At 43.2% G+C, this 22,245-nt stretch overlaps 2 protein-coding genes across 3 annotated transcripts; both read right to left on the bottom strand.

Annotated features, from left to right (window-relative positions):
* Positions 1–3,153: 3,153 nt before the first annotated feature.
* On the bottom strand, positions 3,154–15,535 carry LOC119441692 (uncharacterized). 2 transcript variants are annotated; one of them, XM_037706290.2, is made up of 5 exons: positions 15,422–15,535; positions 5,641–5,709; positions 5,539–5,551; positions 5,382–5,407; positions 3,154–3,589 (listed from the first exon to the last, which is right to left on the bottom strand). In XM_037706290.2, exons 2-5 carry the CDS (start codon positions 5,690–5,692, stop codon positions 3,363–3,365), a joined length of 318 nt encoding a protein of 105 aa, XP_037562218.1. In that variant the 5' UTR covers positions 5,693–5,709; positions 15,422–15,535; the 3' UTR covers positions 3,154–3,362. The 2 variants fall into 2 exon arrangements, with proteins under 2 accessions (XP_037562218.1, XP_049519061.1); XM_049663104.1 differs by lacking the exon at positions 15,422–15,535 and adding an exon at positions 8,353–8,371.
* A 3,326-nt stretch (positions 15,536–18,861) lies between these two features.
* Positions 18,862–22,043, bottom strand: LOC119441691 (uncharacterized). The gene is made up of 5 exons (XM_037706289.2): positions 21,972–22,043; positions 21,029–21,095; positions 20,927–20,939; positions 20,792–20,817; positions 18,862–19,143 (listed from the first exon to the last, which is right to left on the bottom strand). The coding sequence occupies exons 2-5, from the start codon at positions 21,078–21,080 to the stop codon at positions 18,917–18,919; spliced, it is 318 nt and encodes a 105-aa protein (XP_037562217.1). The 5' UTR covers positions 21,081–21,095; positions 21,972–22,043; the 3' UTR covers positions 18,862–18,916.
* Positions 22,044–22,245: the final 202 nt, after the last annotated feature.

The raw sequence follows: 22,245 nt of genomic DNA, 5'->3' as shown, positions 1-22,245 counted from the left end.
ACAATTGAGCACGATGTCATGACATCTCAGGCAGGCGACCCTTCTCTGGAAGAACATGGTCAAGCCACATCCGCTGCGACATTCTCCAGCGATCAATCACCAGGAATTCGAAACTGCATGGACACAAACTTCTGTATCAACAACACGAATCGAGAAGATACAGCACCAATCAGTTCTTCTGCTGAAATGAAGCCAACTTGCTTACTGCCAAGACGAAATCAGAATACAACCACCAGCACCAATGCACGTACCTTTCAAGGCGAAGACAATTTGCAGTCACTTAAATCTAGAGATCAACCTGCTTCGTGACTCTCAAGCTTTATTTTGCATACGACACCTCAACAAGCCGCTGCCACTTCAGAAGCTTCGCACGCGCCAAACAATATCGCACACTGTCAAATTACAGAAGCGTCCATTCTAAATGACGTCGCAGCAACCTCAGAAGAGTATCCTGAGAACGCTGGCAAACTGCCCTCGCCACCAGATAAGCCACACGAAAGCAAGCAGTGTGTTAATTACCTGCCACTGACGGCACGAATATGCCAACAAGATACCAGCGTTATTAAAGAAGCAGTGCTACATCATCAGCTGTCGCTGCCACATCAGATTGATCGAAATCAGTCACTCCAAGGTCAACTTCAGCTACCTCGACGACCATTTCGACACAGACGACGACGGAGAGCACCGCCGAAAGCACAGTTGCAACAGCAAGGAAAACGTCAGTGCGCAAGCCAACTCAATCCAAGGCGAACTCAACAAGTACTATTGTGTTTTGCGAGAAAGGAGCGTCACCGAGTACACCTTCAGCACCACCCATCAGGAATGCTCCCATCCCAAATATTCCTGCGACAACGCTGTGCACAACGACGAAAACGACACGGGAACTTTCTCGGCATACCGGACGAACAAAGACTTCGCCTCGACTACTCAGTCCATTGAACGTTCGAGCAAGAGACACCGCGTGTCTACAAGTCGCGGCGAATCAGTTGACATCCACTACATCCGATTTTCCACTGCTGCAATGTGTCAAAACCTTCCTTCATCGGGGCATACCTATGCCGTCCGGAGTGCCACAGCCAGCCTCGGCCACCCCAGCTATGCTGGACGCACCGGACTGCCCCACTGAAATCGTTCATGTAAGGAGATTAAGTGGGCATCATCTGCCCTTGTACCTACGACTCTCTCGGGGGGAGGGGGAAGTGTGTAACGAACCACACAAGGATGGTACCGTACATTAGTGGTGAAGGAGAGAAAGACGAAGATTAAAGGCAGTGTTCGGGCGACCATGTTGTTCTACGTCCGCAACCTCCTGCTCGCGTCACATATACAGGGTGTTTCAACGAACACTTTCAAAAATCCTTAAAGGTTGCCTGTGGCAGATAGCACAATTATAGTTCATGAGCTGGTCTACTCGAAGAGGCGGACATTACTTGCACAAGAAATTGAAATGCATAATCAAATAGTTAACAGAAATCCACTAATTAAGTTTTTAACTACTTGCCTGATGGTCCATATTGCAATTTACAAATTGTAGCCGTGGTGTTCGCAAGGCGGATGCACTTGGAACGAATTCTCGGGATGATACCAGTTTCGAGATATTAATTCCCGAACTTTACAGAGAAAAGCATTGGCGTTCCAGTTAGGTTCTTAAGAAAACGTCGCTTAATTCATTTAAGCACAAAATTAACTGGAACGCCAATGCATTTCTCCGCAAAGTTCGGGAATTAATATCTCGAAACTGGTGTCATCCCGAGAATTCGTGCCAAGTGGATCCGCCTTGCGAACTCCACGGCTACAATTTCTAAATTGCAATATGGGCCATCAGGTAATTAGTTAAAAACATAATTAGTGATTTTTAATTAGTTCATTATGCATTTCAATGTTTTGTGCAAGTAATGTCCACCTCTTCGAGTAGACCAGCTCATGAACTAGAATTGGGGTATCTGCCACAGGCAACTTTAAATAAATTTTGAAAGTGTTCGCTGAAACACCCTGTATACTGAAGCAAGCAGCGTATAGGCCTCGGCACTGTCCTAGCTAGCCCAGAGGAAAAAACTGTCGTCTCTTCCACTGGGGTGGAGATGGAAGACCTGCGAAGCTGTACTATGGTGGGAATTGTGTATTTCCAATTATGACTATTAAGATGTGATTGCGTAATTGGTTATTTGAATTATTGAAGAATGAGAAAAATATATGATGCGGTGATTTTTATTTATTTAGTGATCACAGGGACCATGACCTTACGGTCGCTACGGTACTCCGCCATAGGGTGTTCTTCATAAACACGTCACCAACGCCGCGCGCATTCGGTGCAAACACGGGCAAAACGCCGCCGCCGTCGACAACAGTTCTGCGCGTTGCTGGTGCTGCTACATGTCCAAGTTTATGCAGCTCCTCAGAGTTTTGAGAATAACACCCCATAAACAAATTTCAATAAACAAAACACCGCCAGCGCATGCCTTTTATGTTGAGTCTGCTAAGACTGAAATTAAAATGTGCGAAAAAAAGACGCAGTTTCGCCCGAAACGCAAAGCATCAATTGCGATAGCAAATTAGTAGCGAGCTATACGGAGTAAGGATAGTAATTTTGTCGGCTCTATAAACTTGGACACATTCGCTTACTAACTGAAGAAGGATGTTGGCAGCACGCACGTGTAAATATGAATAGATAACACTCGATGACCGCACACAACCGCTGTCAAAACGCCGGCGTGAGCAAGCGCGCCAGCAGCAGCGAGCTAAGGTTCCTGCGGTCTATCACTTCAACAGAAACTGAGCGGCGAAACCACGGCGCATACGTACAAAGGTAGGAGCCGTGTTGCAGATCGCTTTCAAGATACGGTGCGAGCGATCGCCCGTCACCGCGCAAAGTACAAGTACGCAGTTAATTGCTCACAGAGCAAAAGCCGCTCTCCCTCCATCCCGCTTTCCTCCTTTCGCATGGGTGATTGAGTCGCCAGTTTCCATTGTGCTATGTCGCAAGGGGAACTGGTGATTCAATCCCTCACGCGAAGCAAGCAAGCAAACAGGTATTTGCTTCATGTATTCGCATGAAGCAAATACCTGTTTCAGGCATCGCGGTGGGTACAGCTTACCTATACAGATAAGTCCACGATAGGTAAAACAAGTCAGCCAAAGACTGGGTGTCATAAAAGCCCAATGCATATTTCTGTAAGGGTGTGTTTATTGACAAAAGATAAGCCAGAATTTCCCACAGTGATTCATTCTTGCAATATCGACTGTAGTTTTATTGTTTTCTCTCTAAGCAGGGAGTCAGAAATTGTGCAAAACTAAAGGACATATCATGAAAACAAATAATTCATGTTGCTGACACGCGTTAAACACACAGTGAAACACGAGCCTTAGGCGAACAGGTCAACTTTCTCTCCCTTTTCTACCGCATCCGCAACCTTGTTGAGAAGCTGTGCAACCTTTCTGATGTGCTCGATCGTCGCGTCTTGAGGCAAACCGGCATCGTCCTCTGCAGCATATGAAGCCGGCGATCCCTCGGCTGACTTTTGGAGCCACTTTGCAATCATTTCTAGCAAATAGCCGACAGGCTTCTTCCAGTACTGCGCCGTAGCGTCATCTGTGAAATCGGTTATGACATATGAGATGGGCTTGGAAGGCTGGCGCACAAATGAGTTTTGCACAACCTGTAGCTCAAATTATCCGGAAGGTCAAGAAAAGTGGGCCGAAATGATGAGACACGTTCAAGAGTAGGTTTTTGTTTTAAAAAAAATTTAGCGTTTTTATGAGGCTGCGTGTTTCGCCTTAATTATAAAGCAGTTTCTTTCGGCCGCAATTTTCGACCTAGATATAGATTCCTAGAAGAAAGGTCACGTCAGCTAATATGATAAAGTTATGAGCTGTTTGTCACAAAAGTGCACTTAGGTATAAATAACCGAAGCAGTATAATCGCGCACGTTACAATGTTTATTACGCAGATGAAAAGGAAGTCATGGGCGCCATTATTACATGGTTTGCTATTTTCGTAACACCATGAAATCATCAACAAAAACGGTCTTTTTATGTCCACTACAGGACGAAGGCCCCTACCTGCGATCTCAAATTGCCCCTGTCTTGCGCTAGCTGATTCCAACTAGCACCTGCAAATTTCCTAACTTCATCACCCCACCTAGTTTTCTTCTGTCGTTCGACTGCGCTTACCTTCCCTTGGCACCGATTCTGTAACTCTAATGGTCCACCGGTTATCCCTCCTACGCATACATGGCCTGCCCAGCTCCATTTTTTCAGCTTAATGTCAACTAGAATATCGGCTATCCCCGTTTGTTCTTTGATCCGCACCGCTCTCTTCCTGTCTCTTAACGTTAGTCCATCAAATAACGGTACCTAAATACCATGCTTGCCAGAAAAATACTGCTTCGAGTAACCACTTTACACATAAATTATAAAATGATAAAGCTGAAGAAAGCGTCACACAGCACAGACTGGGATGCTACATGACACGTCTTCAAGAACGACCGTATATGTATACATATAGCTACAGCTTTATTAGCACTCGTTTTAGGGGCAACCACCTGAGTATCTTGGTTAATAAGCACAGTTATGAGCATACTTTTGCCTAATGTATGCTTTGTTCAAATGTGCACCACGAGGTAACCAACCACTGTTAGTCAACATAATTAACCTGCAGGTCCTCTACAGATCACACTAACACCGCCTAATCACAGCACAATATAAACTGTGGGCAAGCCATAAGCAGAATTTGCGAAATCTTACTATTTTACGCAGCAAATAATTTTAGGAGGCGGCAATTAGAGAACTTGCAAAAAGGATGTAATGGCTGATAAAATTCCTGTGTGCCTGCTGTATTACTATTTTATGAATACCTTCTGCTTTTTCTCTAAGAGTGCAACGAAACATGAGACACAGCCCGATCTAGAATTTGAAAGATGATCCGAGCTTGTAGTACCGTGTGTACCACTGTATAGGATTTACCATTTTCGCTATAATCCATTTACCATTAGATTGCTGTTCAAAAATTACGTACTTATCAGTGCATTATTCTGCAGAAAGCATTAATTCAGAAATTAGTGCACGATAGGCATAGTTTATTACAACGTGAACCTTCTTTACTAGCGAACAAAATTGGGTCTTTCGATAAGGAACTAACAGGAAACAATCCGCTTAACATCAGCCCGAAACCTAGTTTTTATTTGTTTATTTATTAAGTAATGTATTTCTTCGGAGAATATACAGGCTGTAATCAGCCTGGCTATAGCTTGCGATGAAACCGCTACATTCGGTATAAGAAAGGAAATTTCAGTTAAAAACGTGTAAAAAATCTTATTACAGCCCAGTAATCTTACAATATAATGTACCCGTTAGATAGCATAATTATTGTGTATTTCACTTACCCTCCTTCACTTCATCTTTTTCGTACCTGAAAGGCAAAAAATGCGCAAAAGTAGCAGAAATTTCAGCCATTGAAGAGGCAACAAATATAACATTGAGCCAGCATACTGCAATAACATTTGTCCGCCACAAAAAAATGTAGCCTTTCTCAGTACTCACGCAGGGCTGCCATCTGAAAGAGAGATAATAGTTGAATATATTAGCAAGATCTCACAACACCTTGCAAAATAAAAGGAAAAAAATGAAGGCACATTTTCTTACAGGATGCCGTCACCAGCAGAATAACCACTAGAAAAGAAACTGTGACTTTCATTCTCGTCTCGAGTTTGCCTGAAAAACAAAGAACAAATGATAACAACTGATTATTCCATATAAAGAAGGTATGATTCATTAGAAGTTCTGCATCAATATAGCTTTGTTTAGGTAAAGGTGACAAGTATTTTATTCACTGGCCGGAAAATAAGGTAGCGCTTCATAATAGACAAATTCAATTGAACAAGTGCCTCATCTTCGTGAACTTCAGGTAAAATAGCTTGACCGCCAGGTTATCACTCGATTCACAATTTTTCAATCGTTAGTAAGTCAGTGATTAGGGGTTACCTTGGTTAAGTACGCCTTTTTAACTTTTAGGTCGAATACATACTTCAAAATTCCAACTTTCACCTGACTCAAAGTGATGCATTTTCAGGAGGTAATTCTTGAAAATTTAGTTTCTACAAATAGGCTCCTGAAGGGGGAAGGGGGGGGGGTAAGTGCAACCAAGATACGTGGGCTATCCTTACAATCAACATTTTATGTTACTTTAACTTGATCCAGATAGTGCTTATGTGACAAAACGTTCCCTGAATATAAAACGGGCGATAACAATTCACTTTACAAAAAAGCAATTAGAACCTACTACGATGTGTCCCCAAGTTGTATAACTTCAGAGCCTTAAGACTATTGATTGTGCTCCAAGCTTGCGCTCATACCCGTGACCGTGTCAGTCTTTGGGAAAATGCCAGCTCTTTTGGTTCATCATAAGCCTATATTTAAATCCACTTCAGGGCTAAGGCCTCTACCTGCGATCTCCAATAACGCCTGTCTTGCGCTAGCCTATTCCAACTTGCGCCTGCGAATTTCTTAACTTCATCAATCCACCTAGTTTTCTGGCGTCCTCTACTGCGCTTCGCTTCTCTTGGTATCCATTCAGTAACCCTAATGGTCCACTGGTTATCCATCATACGCATTACATGGCCTGTCCAGCTCCACTATTTCCGATTAATGTAACTAGAATATCGCCTATCCTCATTTCTTCTCTGATCCACACCGCTCTAGTCCTGTCTCTTAACGTTAGGTTTAACGTTTTTCGGTCCATCGCTCTTTGTGTGGTCCTTTACTTGTTCTCGAGCTTCTTTGTTAACCTCCAAGCTTTTCCCCCATATGCTAGCACCGGTAGAATGCAATGATTGTACACTTTTCTTTTCAACGACAGTGGTAAGCTCCCAGTCAGGATTTGGCAATGCCTGACGTATGCACTCCAACCCAATTTTATTCTTCTGTAAATTTCCTTTTCATGATCAGGATCTTCTGTGAGCAATTAACCTGGATAAACGTACTCCTTTACAGACTCTAGAGGCTGACTGGCGATCCTGAATTCTTGTTCCCTTGCCAGGCTATTGAACATCACCTTTGTCTTCTGCATATTCATCTTCAAACCCATTCTTACACTTTCTCGATTAAGGTCCTCAATCATTTGATGTAACTCGTATCCATTGTTGCTGAATAGGGCAATGTGATCTGCAAACCGGAGGGTGCTGAGATATTCGCCGTTGATCCTTACTCCTAAGCCTTCCCAGTCTAAGAGCTTGAATACTTCTTCTAAGCATGCAGTGAATAGCATTGGAGAGATTGTGTCTCCTTGCCTGACCCCTTTCTTGATAGGTAACTTTCTACTTTCCTTGTGGAGAACCAAGATAGCTGTGGAATACTTGCAGATATTTGCCAAGATATTCACGTATGCCTCCTGTTCTCCTTGGTTACGCAATGCCTATATGACTGCTGGTATCTCTACTGAATCAAATGTTTTTTTCATAATCTATAAAAGCCATTAGAGAGGTTGATTGTACTCCGGAAATATCTCGATTACCTGATTGATGATATGAATGTTATCCATCGTAGAATATCCCTTCCTGAAGCCAGCCTGTTCTCTTGGTTGGCTGAAGTCAAGTGTTGCCCTGATTCTATTGGAAATTATCTCGGTGAATATTTTGTTCAATACTGAAAGCAAGCTAATGGGTCTATAATTCTTCAATTCTTTAACATCTCCCTTCTCATGGATCAGTATAATGTTGGCATTATTCCAGCTATCTGGTAGACTGCAAGTCGTGAGGCATGCTCTAGAGGCACGATAGAGCCACAAGCTTTTCAAGCACGATATCTCCTCCATCTGGCAAGGCCCTTCTAACTTCATCGCTAGTTATAGAAGGAGTCTCTGTATCCTGTTAACCGCTACTTCGAATGAAAGTAGCTTGGCTGCTCTGGGGTTGTACAGGCCACTGTAGAATTGTTCAGCTGCTCTTAATATTTCATCGAAATTGCTGATTATATTAGCCTGCTTATCTTTCAGAGCGTACATCTTGCCTAGTCCTATGCTAAGTTTTCTTCTCACTGGTCTTATGCTGAGTCCATATTTTACTACTTCCTCAATTTTTTCTACTTTATAATTTGGAATATCTCTTACTTTCTTCTTATTGATCGGGTTTGACAGTTCAGCGAATTCTATCTGGTCTCGCGAAGTTGACACATTCAAGTTTTGTCGTTTCTTTATTTTGGTAGGCTTAGTCAAACCTCCACTGCCAAACTAATGCAAGTGCAGGAACTGGTTAGAACCTTATGACTTACTTAAAGCACCGCGAAAGTTGACAGATAAATGATTGATGACGTGACGTGAAATGATGACGTGAGTACTGAATAAATTAGAAGAAGTATTACCTATGGCGATGAAGATTCACTTATCCGCATCTATATGGACCCTGTGTCAAAGTGAGCGACAGACGTCTTATATATGTTGCCTACACCCATTTCATGTTACCGCAGCTCATGTCATCTGCTCATACCCACGACCTCCGCAGCAGGTTTCATTTCACTGATATGATTCTATTGGAGAAAGGCAAAGAGCTGATTGCTCCCTTATCTGCTTGAAAAATAATTATCTTCAAACTTCATGCACGTGTTCTGAGGAGCACACCTGCGACGTCAGCGTTTCTTCCTATCTACCGAAGTCACTTGCTGTTGACGATACACACAATTCGGACAATTATTATCTTTTCTAGATTACGCATTCTAAGCGCCAAAAGCGCTACTGTCTCGCACAGTTTTCTATTCGTAAGGTCCGTATATTATGTTAAACATTGTAATCTAAAACGTGCGATATTTGTTTTACCTCTGGTAATAACAAGTCGAATACCCTGCCAAATAAGTGCTTGCAAAAGCACTGTGATTACCGAAATGCTATTTAGGAACAATAGTTCGAACGTGCGGATGCGAGCTCACAGAGCGTTCTTGAATAACTGCATAATCAACGCGTTGTGTGATATACAAGTACCGGAACAGCAGCGTGCATTCATTGTGATCAGAGGCGAATGATTGGCCACATGGATAAAGCCTATGCATGTTTCCATTTTGTAATTTCACAAAAAACGTACGGGAAATCAAAGTCGCGTGCTCAAAACACCCGAGACTTGGTGGGGAGTAAAAAGGTTAGAGCTACTAAGTGATACGATTTGCTGAGAATTTTTACAATTTAACTTCACGATTACTCCGCATCAATTATCAATATATTCCATTCGTAAACTGGTTGCTGAAGTGCACCTACAACTAAAGGACAGTGATTCTATGGTGGTCTACGCGGCGAAAGGTAGACATTGAGGGAAAGCTTTGTTCTCAGACGCACGCAGGTTTGCTAATAACAACTTGGAACAATGAAAATGAAAGACATCCTATGAATCAAAAGAAAACGGACGCAATATATAGACTCAAGTTTGATGTAAATGTTTAGTGAAACTTTAGACCGGACAGAAGGGGACAAAAAATAGACTCTAGCCAAGTCCTAGTGCACATATCTTTCCGGTTTCGCGAAATATTTCTCATACTTGAATTCCAGTCAATTCAATTATTTATGCAAAGTAAGCTGTTCGTAATTAGACACTGCTTAATCTTGAACGCCTTAATAACGAAGTGCTTGCGATTTCCTAAATATTTTGTTATACAGGTGACTTCGCTGTAGAGATCGCACCCACAATAACCGCAAGGTACACCTACAATAATGCACGCTAAGCGCGTTCAACAAGATCAAACCGTTATTTAACATGAATTCAAAGCGAAATGTTGTAAAATAGGTTGTTTTCCTTGTACACACTTCGACTCATGGAAAATGCGACTGCCGCTGGCCTTATTTCACGGAAATTCAAGGGCCGCGCCACGGCCAAACGTGGAATCGACAGAAGGTAAAGCTGCAGATCCTAGGGAGCCTACATTCAATAGCTGTGTTAAAACGGCGTTGCATGTATGCTCCTTAGCAGATCCTCGAAAGCCACTCTCCTAACTATTGCCCTTAGAATTCCTGGTTCGTTTGCAGGCGTTTCATCACTGTTGCCTTCGTTGACATTCGCGCACTTTCCGTCCGAGGTGTCTTCCAAGACGTCGACGGTCATCAGCAAAAAATTACATCATCGCGTTCTCATGAACTGCGACGTACTGTTCAGCCGGCGCACCCGAGACTGTATTACAAGAAGCAGCATACGAGTTGAGGGATTCCTCGAGCAGTGCAGCAGCACGTAACACTCGCTGACATCGATAGTCTCGTCAGGTGTGTCGCTGGCGCTCCCGGCAGTGCTAACGCAGGCCGCACTACTGTGGGGACACTTCCAAGTAGCGTCCAAGTAGCGTTGCAAAGCAACAGTGCAGGCGCCAGGGACACATAAATTTCATCGTTTTAAATGAAGTCCGTTGTACTGGTCTTCGATATAGAAGCGTTTACCAGACGTGTGAAAGGTAGGAATTCGGCCACGACGCAATTATTCCTTCGCTATACAGGTCATTTTATTGTTGAGGCGTTCGACTGTGTTCACCGAAACACTGCGTTGATTACTCTTGCAAGCCGCAGTTTTGTGACACTAGTGTGCCAGAAAAAAAGCTGGTATACTGCTACATAGCCGCTTCAAGCTCAACGGGGTAGTGAAACAGGCATGCATGATTCTGAGCTCGAAGGGAAAAATTCGTCTGTCCTTCCACTCCGTGAAGATGTTTAACCAGCGAAGCTGAAATGTGCGGCCCCGCTGTTTATCACTGCGTTAATCGCGTGAGTTCATTAAAGTATTTCTCAATTATGAGGTTACAGACACGTTCGGCTGCGACGAAGAAAACTACGTCACTGGCGGTATGCCCGCAGTCCGCCGTTGTCGCTTGCGTTCGAATTCTCGAGTTTGGTCGGCCGCATGGCTAGCAGAATTCGCCCGCCATTGCCGCTTGCTATTCTTTGAAATTAAATTGTTTGAAAATTAAGTCTGTCCGTTACGTAAGACAATGAATGTCTCATACCCCCTCAAGCAATAGCTCATACGAGGCCTCCCCATTACGACGACAGAACAGAAGTGAAATTCTACGCTGGAATCACTAGCTGCAACGCAGCCAGCTGTCGAAGCAGACGACGACCACGAACGCGGGAGCAGTGGCACGAGCCAACGAGCCAACGAGCCAGCTGCGGTAGAAGACGACGACGCTCCAGTTAATGCTGACTCGAGCGTCCTGTAGCGTCCGAGGTTCCTGTATACAGGCGATTTCATCTAGCTATATGCGATTTCGCCTAGACATTTAAAGCTTCGCTTTCAAAGAAAATGTTCTTGATGATGCAAGGTGTCATGCATAACCCACTCAAAAGAATTCAGTAGGAGGGGAAAAAAAAGCTAAGACATAAATTTGGTGCTGCGCATATTAGACCACGTAATATTATACAGCGGACAAGATGTGATACCCATTCACTGGTGCCTTTAAGGTAATAAAATTAAATAAAATTAAATAACTTTTTCTCAATGAAAAAACGGTGCGCAGGACCTGTTACAACTGTTAGCCGAATTTTTTAAAATTTTATTCGACTAACAGAGTAAGTTCCTGTGTTGTTCGGCCTAACAGTACATCTCCTGTTGTCTGATTGCTAACGTTTTAGATAATGCGCATCCCTCAATAAAAAATAGTAATAGAATTACCCTCCTATTCCTGTTATTATTATTAGTTTATAATCTACACTTAATCCTAATATTTTAGCGGAGACGAGTACAGATGGCGCAACGCAAAATCATTTTGAATTTTGTCACTGGTCCTGTTCTGCGCTAAACATGCAAGTTTTACTTAGTACTAACTAGCCCGTACACACATTTTGCTTTGTAGTTTAGCGACTTTTTTGTTTTATTGTCACATAACAGAAAAAATCGCGTCTCCTAATATTTCACATTAGCGAAGTATCGTTACACGCAATGTATTTGTTTTAAACGCGTGTTCCGGTCTTCGGTTGGCCACATTGCCTCCCGAAAAGTATATTTATTCGCATTTTAGAAACCGTGACAGCGTGACCATGATAAGTTGGGCAAGTAGCCAATTCCTATATCTGCGTTCTTGTCGCTGTGCAGAACTTGAAAATTCCTGTACAGCTTTCTCCAAATACTCTGCAATGCATGTAAATAGCTCTTTGTGCAGAGTTTTGTTATTGCCTTAGAAGTAAACGGATTCTACAGTGTTTTTTTTATTTATTTAATTTAACACGACTCATAGATAAGTGGATGTCGTACAACACGAAGACGTGCTGCATTTTATTTGCTTCAGCTGTAGATTTCAACTTACCAGTATTCATTTTAATTGACATAATTTTTCTATAATTTATAGCGTATTGGTAATGGGATGAAGTACATTTATGAACATATTGAAAGAAAAAAGATTGAATTATTTGGCTAATTTTCTGGAGTGCTTTTTCTTCCAATGAGCATTTTTATATACACTTTCTCCAACCCTCGGGTACCTTGCGCGATATTCAAATTTAAATTCAATTGTTTAACACAATTGTTTTAATGTACTGTGAGAATTCATATTCCATGTACAATGTGTTGTGGACACGACGGGCCGCGTGCAAGTAATCTCTACACAAATGCGGTAGCCTATGCCACTCTCATTACCAGCTACACCATACCACCCGCATTCTTGTTAATACTTGGTTTTTGTCACCCCCCATAAGCCCTTGTTCACAATGGCACGCCAGCACCATGCCAGAGGCATATCACTGAATCCGATGTATCTGCCTTGCTCCTATTCATGTGCCCTTTTTTCTCTCAGAGTAAACACATCATTAGTTTTTTTTTTCACATTATGTAGCGGCCTACACTGTAAAAAAAGGCTTACCTCCCTTTAGGAGTATTTTGTGCGGAAAGAATAACCGTAATCTATTGTGCTTTCGTTTGCTTTATAGAAAACAGTAGGCTGGCTACTTTCCTTCCAAGGCTGCTGCGTCACTGATAATGCGCATGCCGTTCGTGACCTGCCTGTACCTTCAAGGGTGTACAGCGCAACGGTAACAACAGTGGCAAAACAAGGGACATGGACGTGACTGTGACCCCTTTTTTGTCTCTGTGCTTACCGTTGCGCGCAACAACCTCGAAGATGCCTCACCAACTAGTACAAGCAACCATTCTGCAAGTGCCAGAGGTATATCATCAAGGAAACCAAAGAGACCGAAAAAGGCGACGGCTACTATTTGGGGTCAAGAACACCTCATAGGGTGTATATGCTTTTCTTTTATATTTGTACATTTTCCAGCAAACGCTGCAGCATGATCAGCTTATTTGTCACGTCGACAACTCGAAAAGGTTACATATTACTGAAGGATTGCCGCGTTTACATGAAGTTCATTATCAATAGAAGCGTTGCCTCTTAAACTCGACAAACTCATTGCTTAATCATGCCTTTGATTCTATGAATGTACACTCAACTCCTCTGGCTTCTTGTAGTGAGAACAAGCAAGGCAAGGCTCGCAGACAGAATTGCAATCTGCTCTCAGTGACTATGGCACATTCACTCCGAAGCGCGGTCCGCACGTGCGATCTCAAAATAACGACATCATGGTGATGGCGGCATCCAGACACATGGTGATGGCGGCATCCATTCAGAAATCCTCGAATAATTACAATCATTTTTAATATGTGAGGAGAACATGAGTTGAGTTGTAGAGTATGGTAAATATCAAGGACGCCGTAAGACAGATGTGGTTTAAGTTTTACCACCTGCACTAGTTGAACGCCTACATAAAGCACGCTTTACGAGCGTCTTTGCATGGCACCCCCCGTGAAATGCGGGCACCGCTCTGTAAGACCGAACCCGGCATCTTACATATATAATAGCTCAGCCACACTGCGGCTGGAAACGTAGAGATATAGCAGAAGTGAAAAAATGCAGTTTTCACACATTGTAGGAGTCGGTCAACGCGAAGCCTGCTCCATAACTTCCGTCACACTTTCAATACTAACACAATGTTGGCCTCTCGGTGCAGGTAGAATTGCAAGTTATGAGAAATGCGAAACGCTACGCTTGACGTATAATGGGCCTACATTCTCCGTAAAGAAAGTGGTAATTGAGCTTCCAAATAGAGATTCCGCTAAACGTGTTAGAGTTGGGCTGAACAACACCAATTGTGAAGTATGAAGAAGTGACACTGAACATGTTTTTATACTGCGCAATTCACCATGCTAAACAATCTATTAGCCTCGTGGTTAACGCTAATATTGTGACTATCGTTCTGGTTAACGCTTACTTTTTGGCTATTCTTAATGATTTTCGTCTCTACGTCTACTTTATATGATATTCCTCCCTCTATGCTTATACTTGACGAGGTACTGACGCCAGAACTGGCGAAAGAGGAAAGAGGTGAAGCATCTAGTTCCACATGTTGTGCATCAGCTACTGTAACGCCATAGCGTCACCGTAATGTACCTATGTAAAAAACTCTTGCGCTGTCTGTGTGATTGCCTCCCGTTACACCTGAAATAGACAGACATAAAAAAATGCCGGCAGATCACAGGCCCTGTTGGGATCGATGTTATGCGAAGCAGTGTGCGGGGAGCCTACCAAGTTAACAAAACGACCATGAGAGCACCAAGATGTAGGTGGCTCTTTCATGACCTACATGACAGGCATGTAATGACATTCATGTTATGACCTGTCATTATTGTAGCTACCAAGTGAACGAAATGACTATGAGAGCACCAAGACGTCGGCGGCTGTTCCATGACCTACATGAAACACATGTCGTGATATTCATGTCATGACCTATCATTCATGTTCGTCATACACTCTTGTATGACAATTTTCGGACTTACCAAGTTAACGAAACGACAATGAGAGTACCAAGACGTAGGCGACTGTTTCATGACATACATGACACAAATGTGATGATATTCAGGTCATGATCTATCATTTAGGTCCACCATACACTATTGTCATAACATACTAATTTTGGTTGATACCAAGGTAACAAAACAAGCAGGAAAGCACCAAGACCGTAAGCAGCTAGATAGATAGATACTCCCAATGTGGCAAATGCTCGCCGAGAAATGCTTCGCATTTAAAACACGCAGGGAGCGTAAGCACGTTTCAGCTGGTTTCGGATCCTACATTTGGGGAGAAAGGGCGCGGGGATAAAAAGTAAACAGGAAGAAGGATAGGAAGACGAGCTTGCGGATAGAAAACAGCGTTTGCATTGAATTGGAAGGTAATCGCGCAGTCCAGTCGATATTGAAAAAAAAAACATGGGACTTGTGGCGCTCGATGATGCGCATCCCACGCGCGACGATGAAGGAATGATGGCGACAAAATGCCAATGATGGAACGACTACGATGGCATAACGACGACAATATGAAGACGATATACTGATCGGACGGAGTGTTTTACTTCAAAAGCAAGATAGCCCAATTTTTTAGATGATCAGTTTTTATAGCTTGGCAGCAAAAAAAATTACTTTACCTCTGAATCTGGGGAATCGGTCCGGTCTGTAAAGGTACCCTTGCTAGCCTAAGAGTCAGTTATCGTTGCTTATATAAGCACATGGAAACAAATGCCACCGCCGCCATCACGGACTCAAGAGTGCAGCACATGCAAATTCCTGATATCTTTCCGACGGCTATCTTATCTTCTTAAATAATGTATTACGTAAAACAATGCATTGATGTTAGAACATGCATTGCTAATCAGCAACGTGTGCCATTCTCTAGCACGCGCTTACTCACCAATTTGTTATAATCAGCAGTTCGTACGTCACCAAATAACGCCCTTCGCCCCTGAAGCACATTCCAAACACCGATTTAACGACAACCTTGTGAAATGGAAATATCAGAGCAGCACTTTGCTGACGCTATATTCTAGTGATACCACATTATGAAAATTGACAATGAAATATATCTACCCTTGAGACATGAATTACATACCTACAGATAAGCAAGGCCCCTGGAGTGTAATGTTTACTTCGCATGCAATAGTGATATCAGACGTGAATGCTATCACTGCACATGGTGATTTTGTGCAAAGATCAAATGTACACATTATATTATTCGTGAATACGATTACATGAACAAAAGTGGAAGGCCTAACATCTCGGAGGCTCTTAAGGAAAACGTGAAGTACGTGGCGAAACGGAGAGGTTCACTTGAATAGGAAGGCTGGAAGTGATAAGCCGTGGTCGAAGAAAGAATGTCACGGAAAGAAACGATCCAACAAGAGTCCTTGTCTTCGTCAGCGGGAGACACAGAAAAGTTCTCTTATCAAAACTACAGCGACATTTCATGTTCTACCATTGCTCTTAGCATGTGTCATACCGGTGTCATACACGCACTTTCAATCGCAATCGAGCCCAATCGGGGTCGAATGTGCGTCGTCTGACTTAGGTATTACGTCTAACGTCTAACTTTGGTATCCTTTGAAATGCTGTTGTAGGTACTACGGCGGCTGGGACCTACCGATGACCATAATTCTGTCACTGGAAAAATCACCTTACCCTCCGACTGAGTCTCCTAAACAGCCCATTGTGCATTTTCGTTAAGATGCGTTTATTGCAAAAAGCGGTCCGCAAGAATATTTAGCAGCACTCATGCATTTCTTAGCTGTTCGCACTGGCTTCAATTACCTCTATTTAATCGGTGAGATAGTGTTATCAGTAAAAGAAATAAAAATAAAGTGTCAGCACTTCCACTGAGGGGGAGATGGAAGACCAATGAAGCTGTACTATGGTGGGAATTATGTATTTCCAACTATGTCTATTAAGATGTGATGGCGTAATTGGTTATTTGAATTTTTAAAAAAATGAGAAATTTATATGATCCGGCGGTTTTCATTTATTTAGTGACCACAGAGACCATGGTTTTATGCTCGCTACGGCACACCGCCATAGGGTGTGCGACAAAGGTTGTCACGTTCTTCATAAACACGTCACCAACGCCGCACGCGTTCGGTGCGAACGCAGGCAATGCGCCGCCGCAGTCGAGAACAGTTCTGCGCGTTGCTGGTGCTGCTACATGTCCAAGTTTATACACCTCCTCAGAGTTTTGAGAATGACAGTCCATAAATAAATGTCCTGAAACAAAACACCGGCAGTGCATGCCTATTATGTTAAATCTTCTCAGACTGAAATATTAAAAGTGCGAAACAAAAAAGACGCAGTTTCGCCCCAAAGGCGAAGCATCAATTGCGATAGCTAATAAGTAGCGAGCTGTACGGAGTAAGGCTAGTAGTTTTATCGGCTGTATAAACTTGGACACATTCGCGTACTAACTGAATTAACAAGAATTGTGTCGGCGTGCACACGCAAACATGAATAGATCTCACTCGATGACCGTACACAACAGCTCTCAAAACGCTGGCGTGAGCAAGCGCGCCAGCAGCAGCAAGCGAAAGCCGCACTTCCTCACTCCCGCGCTGCTTTCCCGCATTCCTCTATTCGCATGGGTGATTGAGTCGCTAATTCCCCTTGCGCCCGGTCGCAAGATTCGCTTTTGGTGCCGCAGCTAAACGGCGCCTCCCCTCCTTCCCTCCTGTCCCCCACGGCCATTCGCGCGACGGAAGAAGGTCTCGTTTGTTCTCCGTCGTGCGTTCGCTCCCCGTGAAAGCGCGTGTCCCTCGCGCGCTTTCACTCGCACATACAGCATACGACCAATGAGAGTTTTAGGGGCGAAGCTCCTTAGGGTGTGGGTCTGTCCCTCCTCTGTAGTATGTAGTAGTAGTCGTCGTCGTCGTCGTAGTAGGTAGCCTCGTCTACTTTTATGAAAAAAAAAATTCCGAAAGTTGTGTCCGTAGCGCGGAATCGAACCAGAGACCCCTCGCTTCCGAACGCGCGGCGCTAACCACTACGCCTCGAAGCGCACGTGGACACACGCACCACGATGACAATAAATACCCAACATTAACGAAAGACTGCGCGTTTCTAACGCGTTTGTGCTAGCGCGTTACGGCCCGTGTAAGAAGCTGGTGTAAGACGCTGTGGCCTCTCCGCCTTACCCCCGTATTCATAAACGCTCCTCGACTTGAACTTGACTTGCCACCGCCTTGGGCAGCGCGTTCGAAACGCGTTGAAGGTGGTGGCAAGTGAAGTCGAGGAGCGTTTATGAATACGGGGGTTATACTCTCTCAGCAGTCATGTGATGGCGTCGGCAAACGCGGTGCATGTTCCGGCATGTGTGAACGGCTGCGTAAGACGCTGTGGCCTCTCCCCCTTACTATACTCGCGGACAACTTTCTGTGGCAATGAAGGGAAAGCTACCTAGGCAAAGCGCGCACAAGCGAGAGCGCTTCTGAAAAGAGTCCCGCGTTTTAATCCACGTTGGTTTAGGCTGGGCAAGAGAAAGCATAAACAGCTTTAGCAGCAGTTAAATAAGACATAACACACCACTGAGCGAAAAAGTTTACATATTTTGCAGCTTTTCCCTTCCGCGTCTGGGCAAACGCGAAACAGTCGCACGTGAGAGCTGCGTCGATTCAGCGTTTGTTCCGAGCACCCAAGAGCACTGTCAAACGCTGCCGGACTACTCCGCGCGGTAACACATGTGCAGCAACCACGCGCCCGTAGCTTTCCCTTCATTGCCACAGAAAGTTGTCCGCGAGTATAGAGAGTACTGCACGTTTCTAACGCGTTTGTGCTAGCGTCCCCTTAAGCGGGAGATGGTGCAATTATAATGAAGGCCGCAGTTATAAAATAGGAATGACGTCACATATGGCGCGTGTCATTGGTGGAAGTCAATCGTTCGATTTAGTGCGGCGAGACTGGGCGAATTACACGGAAGATTCACGGTTTACCGATCATTCTCTCCGGAGCTGCGCCCACTCATCATCATTCACCCCGTGGATATGCGGTGATTTTTTCCTACACGCAGACACGACCATCGGAGACTGAGCCCTTAACAGCTTCGCTGTAAAAATAAAGCGGATCATTCATTTATTTTCTCTCTTGAACGACAGAGTGCAACATGGCACCTAGTCGAAGAGGTAGACCTTCTCTCCCTTTTCTACCGCATCCGCAACCTTGTTGAGAAGCTGTGCAACCCTTCTGATGTGCTCAATCGTGGCGTCTTCAGGGAAATCGGCCGCGTCTTCTGCAGAATATAAAGCCGGCGAGGCCTCGGCTGACCGTTGGAGCCACTTTCCCAACTGCTCTAAAATCCAGCCGACAGGCTTCTTCCAGTATGGTGTCGTTGCGTCATCTGTGAAATAGGTTATGAGGTATGAGATATCAGGTATGGCCTTGGAAGGCTGGCACACATAACACGAGTTTTGCATCAGCAGTAGGTATACAGATCTTGAACTTCGAGAAATGTGCTCCACAGTAATTACAACCAAGAATATGGTACTTGTTAAGAATTTTCGTAGTGGTGCATGAAGTTGTATATTTCGCCACAAATATAAAAGTAATTTTCTTATCGCTGCGTTCCACCTTCCTAGAAAATAGTCGCGTCAATTACTATTCAGAAACTAGTAACTGCATGTCGCCAATCTTACTAAGGTCTTTGTAACCGAATTTAGTAACAGTGGACGAAGTATCATTTACCACCAAGACTGAACATAAACGAAAGCGGCTGTAGTGCTACGTGTATTTGTCATGATTTTAACACTTTCAAGTAAAGACACGGACATGCTTGCTTGAAACATTATGCACCATATGACTGCTTCGAACACAAACAAACAAACCACGAAGGACAACACAGTATCGGACAATACAGGAACCGCCATTCCACGCGACACAACTTTCAGGGTAACATTATGTGGACGCACATGTTTTACGGGTGAGCACCTATGCATTTATGCAATATACAAAGTAATTAACATAAACATGTGCATTCTACAGTTTTTACTTATTTCACAACGAAGTCACACAACCTGCTAATTCAGCTTAATGAATGAAATCACCGTTCATCAAAAGGTCAACACCGTCAATAAAATACATAACGTAAGCCACCCATTGTCTATGCATTTGTGGTGCTGAGCTTGAGGTGGAGGGCTCAATCCTTGCTGCGCCGACCTAATTTCAGTTCGGGTGAGATGCAAAAACGCTTTTAGACTTGATTAAGGTGCCTGTTGAGGAACCCCAAGTGGACCGAATTATTTCGGAGTCCGCTACTACGTCTTGCGTTCTCATAATCATATCATGGTATTTGCAGTAAGACACCGAAAATCATATTATTTTAAGTTCAACTTCATCACGTCACCACCTGCCACGTCTTACCACTTTTGAAATAAGCACTTACTAAGTCTAATTTTTTTCGAGTATTAGGTAAGAAGGAATCATTCGCTAATAAACATCCGATCTTGACTCGTTACTACCTCGTTGCTACCTTTTTACTAATACTTTCGTGTAGTAATACTGCGGTAGAGTAGAACATCAGATAGCCCTATCATACTGTTCAAACATGGTCGGAGCTAGTAGCACTTTTTCTATGAGTGCATAAGACGTACTAACATTGCCTTGCTGTGTTTCCCTATGAATTCGTGCTCAAAAATTACGACACTACATTGTGCTGATATTCACCGCAACCACTCATTCAGAGATTTGTGTATGGGAGACGCAGCAAAATCCTACGTAAACCTTGCTTATTCGCAAACTAAATGGAGCCTATTAATAGCGAACATAGAGCACACATTTTAGAGATGCATACTTTCGCTTTGCGGTTTCATTATTGAGTAACATATTGCTTAGCGAATATGAAGGCTGTATTCATGCTGGCCATAGGTTACAATGAAACCACTAAATTCGGAATAAAAGGTTTGTTGGCGTTTTGCAGAAAATCTTAGCAAAGCCCAGTTATTTCATACATTGTAACCGTTTGAAATCAAAGTTATATTTATTTTGCTTACCCTCGTCCACTTCATCTCTTTGGTACCTGAATCGCCAAAATAATCAAGATTTGCAGAAGTTCGTCATTCAATACGCAAAAGTGTAGCAATAAATAAATGAGTTCAATAATAAACGTTAACGTTGTCTCTACTCACTCGGGGCTTCCACCTGAAAGGCAGACAACATTTAAATATGTTAGCGAAATCCAGTACACCTTGCTAACAAAAAATTGAAGAAATACAGGAACATTTACTTACATGTACCTGTCACTGCGAGAATCACCACTAGAAAGGTAACTGCTAACTTCATTCTGGTTTCTTGTTACTGTGAAAAAAAATAATAATAACGTCTGATAATTCCATGGTGACAAATCACCGAATTTCTAAGCAAAATTTGTTTCGGTCGACGTTTTGCGTAAATATTGTTTCTTTAAGGTAAATGGAATAAGTATTTCATTCACTGCCCAATGAATACGGTAACGCTAGAAAAAAGATAAATAGCATCGAAGATGTGCATCACAGGTGCAATAACTCCAGGTGCAATAATTGGTCCGCCCAGTATTTTCTTCACTTTGAATTCCACCGTTGATTCCTATTCATTGTTTTCAGTGTACTTTGGTTAGGTGACCTTCAACAAGTTCTTTTCATCCAATTGGCTCTTCGCACTGCCAACCTTAAGCTGATTCAACATCACGCGAATTGTTACAGTTAATGTTACCCTTACCATTTTTCTCATAGGCCTTTGCTGAAAATGCAAAGAAGATGTCATGGGCAACCATGCAGACTGAATGATGAGTGTTAATTTACAAAAAGTTATCCGTATAGCTGTTATGTCACAATGTCTTCCATGAAATAAATACACAGTGAGCCTTTACTTTGAAAAAGCCTGTAAGACCCTACAATATATCTCCATGTAGCACTTCGTAAACTTCATTTTAGAAATGGTGCCACAGAAAAACACGAAGTGACGCCATTACACACTCTCCTTAACCTTCCCGACATTAATTTGTCTCCTTGATTGTGCTCATCCCTCTTATTTTGCACGGCTTCATCTAAACGCCAACTGTTTCGGCAGACTGCATTAAACCTCGACTTAATTATTGAAATAGGCTTTGGACGCTATAAAAATTAAAGCTTCTTAAAGCACCACTGATGTCATAGCAGCCGGGGTTAGTATTGGCCACATGAGAGGAAACATTACCTTTGTCGATGCAGAACCACTTACGGCTATACCAGAACTTGTGACAAAGTTCGCTTCAGCTATACTTTATATATATGTCAGCTTATCTTCCATTCGTGTCACCTCTCTTTGTGTCATGCCACACACCCATGACACAGGAAGTAGGCTTCACTGCCCTGATATTATTTCGTAGGAGCAAGTGAAACAGCTGATGGCTGTCTTATCTCCATGAAGATTTTCCCTTGAAGCTGTGCGCAGGTGTTGAGTAAGACATCCTTGCTACGTCATTTTTTAT

Source organism: Dermacentor silvarum, chromosome 2, assembly GCF_013339745.2.
Source record: "Dermacentor silvarum isolate Dsil-2018 chromosome 2, BIME_Dsil_1.4, whole genome shotgun sequence".
NCBI classification, from domain to species: domain Eukaryota; kingdom Metazoa; phylum Arthropoda; class Arachnida; order Ixodida; family Ixodidae; genus Dermacentor; species Dermacentor silvarum.
This window is presented reverse-complemented; position numbering and strand designations above follow the sequence as displayed.